Source organism: Cariama cristata, unplaced genomic scaffold, assembly GCF_000690535.1.
Source record: "Cariama cristata isolate BGI_N322 unplaced genomic scaffold, ASM69053v1 scaffold39152, whole genome shotgun sequence".
Lineage (NCBI taxonomy): Eukaryota > Metazoa > Chordata > Aves > Cariamiformes > Cariamidae > Cariama > Cariama cristata.
The window spans coordinates 19,796-29,528 of NW_009606199.1; the positions used below are offsets into that span (position 1 = coordinate 19,796).

At 48.4% G+C, this 9,733-nt stretch overlaps 1 protein-coding gene across 1 annotated transcript in view; it reads right to left on the reverse strand.

Annotated features, from left to right (window-relative positions):
- LOC104158573 (protein AF-17-like) overlaps positions 1 to 9,625 on the reverse strand; it is a gene marked incomplete at its 3' end in the record, with an annotated part of 27,005 nt that extends 17,380 nt beyond the window's left edge. Inside the window, exons 1-6 of the mRNA XM_009696261.1 lie at positions 9,557 to 9,625; positions 9,100 to 9,154; positions 7,393 to 7,502; positions 6,833 to 6,936; positions 6,029 to 6,122; positions 4,670 to 4,777 (exon numbers count right to left, since the gene is read on the reverse strand). Coding sequence (XP_009694563.1) covers positions 4,670 to 4,777; positions 6,029 to 6,122; positions 6,833 to 6,936; positions 7,393 to 7,502; positions 9,100 to 9,154; positions 9,557 to 9,625 — 540 coding nt within the window. The remainder of the gene's footprint in view (positions 1 to 4,669; positions 4,778 to 6,028; positions 6,123 to 6,832; positions 6,937 to 7,392; positions 7,503 to 9,099; positions 9,155 to 9,556) is intronic.
- Between the last annotated feature and the right edge of the window lie 108 nt (positions 9,626 to 9,733).

Consider the following 9,733-nt stretch of genomic DNA (forward strand, 5'->3'; position numbering starts at 1 on the left):
TGGGCCCCTGCCTGCAACCCACCTGCACCGTGGCCGTGCTGGGGATTTCGTGGGTTTACCTCGATACACCCTCTGAGTGTGTGAGAGTTTTTACACAACGACGGACGGTCAGCCCTCGCTGGGCTTTGTGTGCTCTCAAATTATTGCTGCATCCCCTGTTAATGGAAGGATTTGCTGGGGGCGGTTAAACACCCATGTAACAAGAGGTCACAGAAAGCCGGTCAAGGATGATATGAAACAAGGCTACTATAGCTAGATTGGGGCAGATTTAGGTTCAGTACTCCTTGCCAAAAAACCTGGGCTGGTCTTGCAAGCAGCCACCTGCATTCCACTTGAAAAATAACGTTCACTTTGCCCTTTGGTGCCTACGTGGACACAAAACTCTAAGAGGCAGAGCTCCATCACCAAATCGTATACAAACACAAAGCCCCTGCAGACCCACTGGGTTTAGATTTCAGCCCAGTACAACTTCTCCAGTGTGCTAAATGTGCCAGGCTGGATCCTTGGCTCGTTCCCTCCACTGGCATCAGGTCTAGACAGACAAGCAATGGCAGCAGGGAGGCAGGCTCCGCCGTGCATCTGCTCAAGACGCCACAGGACCGCGGGCTCGTGCACTGCTCTGGCTGGTACTAAAGGGCTAAGGGGGGGCAGGACAGGCACAGTCCCTCCACCCCAATAAAGTTGTCCCCCGCCGTGGCTAGGGAAGCAGTTCAGGAGCTAAAGGCGCGTTATGATCACGGAGAACTGGCTCTGTACCCAGACCTGAGGAACAACTGCAGGTGGGTTTATTTGCTCCAACTGCCTGCCTCTCTTTCCTGTGTCACCGGGCAGGGACCGTTCCCCAAGTCCCCTGATCTTGCTTATGGGTTCCAGGTGTTCAATAAGAATAACACTGGATGAGAACCTCCCTCCGTGGGGTACATGCCTCAAGACGTTGTAGTGCATGTGCTTGCGTCTGCTCCTGGTGTGACAAATTTCATTCCACGGAGCATGGCAATTTTTTTCTATGCATTTCAGGCAGACAATATAGGTGACAGAACATCTGTACTTCATTCAATCCCTGTGCGTCATCCAGCATTTTCTTGGTATTTAGCTATTGTTTTCTTTCTTCTTTTTTTAAACCAACCAACCCTGCAAAGGCTCCCACAGGGTAGAGCACACACATTGCAGTACCAACCCCAAAGAAATAAATGGGGCTGGTTTTGCTAAGGTCTGGTATGTTCTGAGGAAAACCCAAAGCCTGGAGCTTTCCCATTTTCAGGACAGCACAGAAGCAAACGCTTGGGCTGGTATCATTTGCGCCTGCGAGAGGCAGGGGATGCCGACGCCAGCTTGCAGTCCCACATCACAATTGTCCCTTGTTCCACAGAGAACAAGACTCTTCACAAATGCTGAACTGTTTTACAGCAGGGCTTAGGAGTCCAAATCCCAAGTCTTTGCTGTCTTACTGAAGCCACTGGATTAAATCCTGTGCCCCTCACTTAGTCATTAACATAGCCAGAGTTTTCCTCCGTAAAGCCTAAGTAAACAGCCACAGCCCTGCCCTGGAAGGGAGCTGTCAGGCACTGAGCTCCTCCTGGAGCAGAGAGCTGCGAGCACCTGCAGCCCGGGGACTTGGACACGCTCGGGTCTGCTGCTGAGTGATCAGCTCCCCTGCAACGCCGTCGGCCCTGGGAGGAAGGGACAGCCGGCTGCACAGCTGGGCAGGCTCAAGAAAAAGCTGTTCTACTTCAGGTCAGCGCAGCAGCACGCCCAGTTCCCCTGAAACATGGGCAATGAGATCACGCACGGCTAGTCACGTACTCCAAAAGCATGTGGGAAGTAATGGTTCAACCCCCTCTTCGGGTACTCCTTTGAAAGGTCTCTGTTCCCACACCGCCTCACACCCAGTCCTTCCTCCCTGCACTTCACAACCGCTCCCAGATCTGGAAACTACCGAAAACATCCCTGGAAGCCGAGAGTGCCTTCCTTACCCTGCCCGTCTCAGCTGCTTTGCACCCCATGGCCCCCTTTCCGTGCTGACTCTCCCTCTCTAAGTGGAAGGAGTTGATTTTTCACTTGCGCTGCGGCCGTGCCAAGCAATCCCGGCCCTGCAAGGGGCCTCCATCGGATCTGCTGCTGGATCCGATGGATCCAGGAGGGGAGACTGGTGAGGCAGTAGCGAGACGGAGTCTCTGCCTGTTTCTGAGGAACCCAGAGGCTAACAATAGTGGCAAGCACCACTGAGACGCCTATAAATAAATCCATATTCCTCCTGTTTTCGCTCTCCCCCTGGCGAGCAATCCCGGCCCTGCAAGGGGCCTCCATCGGATCTGCTGCTGGATCCGATGGATCCAGGAGGGGAGACTGGTGAGGCAGTAGCGAGACGGAGTCTCTGCCTGTTTCTGAGGAACCCAGAGGCTAACAATAGTGGCAAGCACCACTGAGACGCCTATAAATAAATCCATATTCCTCCTGTTTTCGCTCTCCCCCTGGCGCTGACCTGCTTTCCTACCAAAACCGGGAAGCAGCACCCCTGCTCCTACCTGCCAGGCACTTGAATCCGCTCCCACCCCCGGCACCAGAAGCTGTGCAAATATAGAAACCCTCGTACGGTCCCCAGCCTTGGACTCGCACAGTCTGTCAGTTATAATTACAGCTGAGCTCTCCAAAGCTGCCGTCAATCACCCCCATCCTGCCCTGTCCCCCACCCCTTCTGCCTCCTTCTTGGCTAAAAATAGCACGTTCCAGTACAGCCGTTCACCTTGTGCCAAGCACTCGCTCCCCGTCCGTGGCACAGATGCTCTTTCTCCCTCCCGCCTCCTCCTCTGCTCGCAGCAGCTGAACACACAAGCGGAGTAAATACTCCCCATGCGCTTTAGCCTTGTCGGCAGGACGAAATTTACTGACTTGGTGTCGGCAGGCGGGTAGGCACCACTTTGTAAGCGAGGTTTGCCTTGTTTGCCCATATATCAGGTATGGTTTGGGCAAGCTTCCCAAACACGTAATGGACGTGGTGGGCAGCGTTTCAAAATGGATATTGCGGGATAACCTCTGTAAATAAAGAGGGAGATGTCTTTCCTGCCCACAGAATTTATGGACTCCCAGCTGGGCATGCCAGGAGGGTGTCAGTCAGTATTAACTGATGGCCATACTGCTTTTGAAAGCCTGGACACCCTTGTCCTCTGGAGACTGGGCTGAGATCCATCAGACTTAGGCCACATAACCCACTGGAGTGTCATCGGGCTGTTTCTGGATGTGCGTCACTATCATTAACATTCAAAGTCATTTACGCGTTGTGAGGATGCCTACTGCAACGAGACAAAAAGAAACAAAAAAGAAGTAAACAGCCAGATACCTACAGCAAGACTTAAAAGATTCGTGCTGCGATTTGCAGGGGTATCATCAATTGTGCTTAAACAATAAGGTAAATTCAGCTTTTGACTATAGTGGAATACATCCAGAGGCTGCTTGGTAGAGTAATTCAGGATTTCTGCTAACAAAAACTAGGATATAGTCCATAAAGTATTAAAAACTATCTGACTGTACTGACAGTATCCCTGTATAGATTATTTCTGCTTCAGATCCTACCCCACTGCTTTGGATAGAGAGGCTGCTAAGGAGGATGGCAGTACTACGTTGTGGGTTCTTGATATTGCAAACTCTGTATCCATCAAGGGCTAGGAAAGATTTCTTATTCTGCTGCCACTTGCCTTAGAACCTGAATCCTCCAAAAAATGTGCGTCCTGACTTCTATAAAGTTATAAATAACAAATACATCACAAGCCTCTGGCCTCCTCATTTCTTTTGGTACAGACCCTTCCACACTGGAACCTGCACCCTTGTCAGAACCCAGGAGACTGCTGGGATTCTGTCTTACATGTTCACTGCTGCTTTTCCTTGAAATATGAGCATTTGTCACGTGAGTTAGTTGGTTAATTATGAACCTTGTTGTGCTGTTAACATGTCTTGTAACACTGCAGTAGTTTTGATGAGTACATCTCAATCAGCAGGTTAGATAATTGACTATTGTACCAATCAGATCCGGCATGCAATATTCTTCTAAATAATCGTTTAAAGAAGATAAACTATTTTCACAGGTACTTGAAGCAGGTGGAATCCCTGTGGCTGGTCAATCTGACTAACAAAGTACTACCTAGTTTATACTAATTATTGTTCTTGCCTACAATTAACCCTCTGGCCACAATGCAGGTTACTTATCAGTATCTTTTTGTCCTTTAAAACTTGGACTCTGAGATCTGAGGACAGTGACCTCCAGTTTACGCTCTCGAGCTGCTGCATTTAAAACCACTGCCCAACTACTTCCACGCAGATCAACTCAGTAGCTGGAAACGACAGCACAACGTCATCCTCAGAGTGGACTTGCCACAAGACAGAAAGGGGAAAGTTGCAAGTTTCATAGGCATGTTCTGCCAGGACTCCTCTGCCATAATCTGAACGTGCAAACTTGGCCTCACGTTCCCCATGGCTGTGCTGCTCTATTTGCACACACATTTCTAGAGGCCAGTTTAAAAACGCAGATCCTATTCAGATCTCTGACTGTAAAACTCTCTGCAGAGTCAGGGCTCACCTGAGGAGCCATCGGTGCTCTCCGCACACTCTTCCCCTTCTCACCTCCATCCCACGTGACTGTGCCTCTCTGGACTGACAAACCCTGTGCAGACCTTACCTTCTTTGGCCTTTCGTGGTGGGATACGTGCTTCTCTTGAGCAGGGGATGTGGATCGACTCCTTCTTCCAGCAATGAAGGAGGTACCTCCAGAGTGACGTGAGGTCTTCTGAGGTAAGTGGGGAAGGGGAGAGGAGTCGGGAGAATAGGAGAAAAAGGAAAAGAGAGAAAGAGAGAGGAAACAGTGTTACAGAGTCCAGCTCTCACTGTTACAGTGAGCAAAGTTACAGTAAATGGTTCGTCTACCACATGCAGGACCAAGTTCTTTTTGTACTGGACGCCCACCCTGGTTCCTAACACAGGGACGAGAGCAGATACCATACTACTGGGCTTACCAACAGCAGGTAGATCTAACTCCCCAAATCCTTGGGTTTTGGTGGCCCATGCACAGTGACACTTCTACAAGAAAGGCACAGCTGCTAAGAGACCATTCTGTAAACAAGATAAATGGTAGCAGCGATGTTGCTTAGACAAGCCAGTCCTCCTGAAGAGCAGTGTCCAGCTTTCAGTCTTGAGTAGGGCGTGAGGGTGTGTGTGGAAGGATGCCCTGTTCTCAGACTCGCAGGCACTAGCAGAAGTCCTGCTATCTCTCTCAGCATCAGTGAACTTGATACAGAGCTACACTTGTGTCAGATACTGAGGGTACCTGAAGGGCAGGGAAGGTGTCCTCCAGTTTGACTTTGAGGGGAAGCTCAAGACATCAGTCACTGTATGTGACAGCACTGATAAGCAGGAAGGAAAGTGGGGAAGGCCAGCAACAAAGGAGCCAGTGAGACACAAAGCTGTAGTGAGAGGATCAAGTTTCCTTTTTGCTGGAGGGGGAGAGCAGGTGTCTACTAATTATGCAGAACAGGAAAAGGGTTCCTCTCTTTCCTCTTCGTACTGTAATTAATAGGGGGAAGTCCTTTGCCCCAAATATCCCTCAAACAGTGAATGACTCCATGTCTCTTCTGCGCTGTCTCTGTCCTCAGGCAGAAGTTCTGGCTGTTCTGTGTTACCCTCCTGCCAGGGTGCCTGAGCTATACCCCGAAATCCCTGGAGCACCAAACATCATGGCTGCTCTCCTTTCTTGGGACTTATCTTTCAGCCATACAGAGTGGGTCAGGGAAATCAAAACAGACTGGAAGAATTCAACCCATAGTGTTGAAAATGAGTTTAAAGATGCTACAGAAATGCAAAATAGAAATTAATCTTTCTTCCTAAGTGACTCTGACTGAATGGCTGAAAAGGAAAGCAGGCTGCAGACCTTGTTTATGTGTTCTTGGCATTTCTTACTGGTCTGAGCACAGACACAATCTAAGATGAAGACAATGCCTTTTATGTGACAAAAAAACTCCGCTGCAGGGATGAAGATACTCACCATTTTATTGAAGTGGTACTTGCAGTAGCCACAATATTTGACGTTGTCAACTTCTAGGACTTCCTCTTCACATAAGAGGCCAGCCATCTGGGCACTGAAATACATGCAATGAGAAGGAGGATAAAGCAAATTGTACAGCCAGACCACATATCCCATCAAAGGGCTAAGAATAGTTCAAGATACCCAGGCAGGGTCTTGAAGTTTCCTATTCTTCTTGGCAAATGGAATACAAGGAGGGGGGGAAAAAGTTTGGAGTATTTTTAATTCATATTAAGATTTTCAAAATTGTCAGTACTTCTCTACCAGATTGTCTTGCAATTTTTGTTTTTCTTAAGGGAGGCCTGGGAGACCAGTAACAACTCCAACAAAAGACATATAATGAGCAAGGAATCCATGTAAAGCTTGGAATCTCCCCGTTCTGCTGATAGACAATGTTGTTTTCAGGCTGCGAGGGTACATGAGGATATCAGCCCTTACAATCACATCATCTAGATGATACTCTTGCATGTGCTCTGCTGGAGAAGGAACATTCCTGGGTCGTGACTCATCTCTTCACTTCTTGGATTCCACTCAGTCTTAGGGAAATCCCCAGCCTTGGTTCTCAGCAGGGAAGGCTCACTGGTGAAACCTCAGCCTTCCTGGGGAAGTTCCCCTCACAAACTGAGCAAGGACGAGATACCTCTTGCACAAAATAAACCCAGGGTGATTAGCCTCCCTACACCACCCATTTAGTGCGGCCTCAAAGCCAGAGCAGCAAAACCAATAGCTGGGGCGATTCTTTGGGTGATGCTGTGGGGAACTCACCAGGTGACGTGGAAAGCTTGCCGGCAGCCATGTCGGTTACAGGCCATGCATGCTCCAGAGGCTGCTTTGCTCTCCCTCCCCTGTTCTTCACAGATGTAGCAGGTCTGGGGAAAAAAAAGGAAAAGTGCTCACTTAAAGAGGCAGACAAAATGTCTACTTCACTCTCACTGTTCACCAGGAGGCAAAGCCTTCAAGAAGTCGTAACTCTGTGTCCAGTCATCTCCCTCCTATGACAACAGCTCTGGGTTATTTCTCAGTTGTATGCACAAAACTCATGCATTTTCGTTTTCTTCCCAAATAACAACTCTGTCAGATCAAAATGTGGAGTGACCAACGTGCAACTCCAAGGCAGAGATTGCTCAATTTGCCGGGAGTTGGGGAAGAGAGAAACGGAGGACCAAAAAGTTATTGGCAAGAATGGGGATTTACTTTGTTAGCTGTTTTTAAAGGAATCTGAGTACCTGGAAATTAAAATAAATTGGACAGGAGATATGGTAGAATAAGATGACCCCAAAAAGCCAAGGCAGGGCAAGTACACTTGGGGAGAGAGCTAGCCTTACCTTGTTGAAGCGGTCGTGGGGTACATACTGCAGGACAATTGGCTCCATGGTGAGCACGTTGGCAAACTGCACCTCTGGGATGTATAAAGCGCAGACGACATGGGCCCACCCTGGGTAAGGAAACAAGACAGAGAGTGGAGATTCACATGGGACAACCCAGAAGAGTCTTAAACTCAGACATGGCTGCAGACAAGCATGGGAGGGAGAAAAGGAAGAGAGCGTAGGAAGGGAGACAACTTAAGTTAGATGTTAGATTTGAAATGCTGCTTGTTGTAACTTGGTTAGGAATCAAATCCTTTGTGGGTGAAAGATAGACAGATACCACCTCCAGATTAAATAAAAAAGCAGAGATTTCTTTGGGAAAAGAAACGTACAACAGTCATCGTTCTTAAAAGCACCCCCTCAGGACTTGAGACCTAGAGTTGAAGACCTAACCAAACCCAGGAAAAGTATCCAAGCAGTAAATGATGCTGATGGGACAGGTTTGACGTGTAGTCCCATGCCACTGGAAACAAAGCTCCCTTTATTGGCTGTTATCAATGACTAAAGAAGGCTCTTTTTCAGCAAGCCAAGTTAGATTAAAATCTAAATCCACCAAGACACTTCCCAAATCAGATGTGTAAATTGAAATTCCATCTACTCAGGATAGAACTGAGAACGTTTGAAGGTCAGGAGCCTTTGGGGGCTTGTCCATACTGGTATGGCTACAGCACTGGAAGGATTTAGCTAGAATTAGGATGGATTCACCTGGGCAGGCAGAACCAAACTCTATGATTACAGAACCATACAGCACTGCAACTACTTGGGCTATATAATCCTGTACAGTGACATGGTTGTAACACTTCTTGTGCCTGTCTACACAGACCTGACCAAACCATGTAATAACATGTTTGGAAGAAGATGCTATGTTATTATAAAACAATCCCCCAACATGATACTTGTGCTATTGCGCTAAGGCTCTTGGCACTTATGACAAGCTCTAGCAGACGCTTCTACAAAATATCCTGGACTTAGCACCTCTTCTCTAAACACGGGATCTATCAGAATAAAGACCTCCTTGCCTAATTCAACTCCTTGTGTATTAAGGTAAGCGACAGGTAGGTTCAGAAGCCTTTCTGAAAAGTAAGATTTTTGAGAAAAATTAAGTTTGATCTACACAGCCAGTACCATCAGTAGCTGCAAGCTCTGACAACTGAAATCAGACTCCACAGTACTTCACAGCACCAGAGGCTGAGAAGCATCAATGACGAGCAGATAAGTCCTGCAGAGAAAAACATCTTTACTGCGTCCTGGTCCCTGCTCTCGGATGGGGACTCAAGGCTGAGGCTCTGTTAACTCGAGGATCACACTACTGCTGTGCAAGCGTGCAGCAAATAACTCTGCAACTTCCACCTTCCTGTAAACAACGCCAGATCGTGCCCCGATTCCTGCGACGTTAAACTCAAGAAATGGCGCATTTAAGGGGCTGTGCTTCAATGCCAGGCAGAGGTCAGGCAAGTTCCCCTCCAGGGAAAGGTCTTCTTGCCATGGAGGCTTCAGAAAGTGAAGTTTTATAAGAAAAAGGCAGAGTGTTTTTATTCCTCTGGAGCCTCCAGCCTTCCCTTTCTGGTGACATAGGCTCAGAAATTAATTATTTTGCACCCGGGACAGCTACCGAGTTCCCAGAGGCTCTATCTGACATACCCGGCTCTGCGCGGAGGTACTCACCTCCGTTGTCAGTCCGCTTCAGGGCTCCATCTTTGTGGGGACACAGTTCACATCTCTTGAAATTAAGCAGAAACAACAAGTTTAATCTAACTCCCAGGGGCGCAGGGCCAGAAAAGAGATGATTCATTTACAACATGGTTATGAAAGATGGGGCTGCTTTCAAAGAGAGGAAGTGGAAGAAGGGCTGAGAGTGGTTTGGGTGCAAAAAAGATACTCTGACACAGCTCGATATCGTCCTGTCTGACAGGGACGTATTTAAAGCCTCAGCCCAAGAGGCACGGGGATACAAGCGAACCTTGACTTTCACGGGGCTTTTTTTAAAAAAAAAAAGTTTTAGACTTTGCGGTTGGGGAGTAAAACTGAAAACCATGACTCAGAGAGCAGAAGGCAAATAAAAAGAAGCCATTATCTATCTTTGCCTCTTTCCTTCCTTCCTTCTCTCTTTCTCTTGCGATACTTTTTCCAGTCTCATGAGAGGCGGGTGAGGCTGTCGTGACTTTTTAGTCGGCAGGGTGCGGGGGGCCATGGCGAGCCCAGCCTCAATGGCTGGGACTGGCGGGTGGGCACCCTGCTTCCCCCCAAACCCAGCCTCGGGGGTGGCTGAGGTGCGATGGAGAGGGTGCGAGGGGAGAGT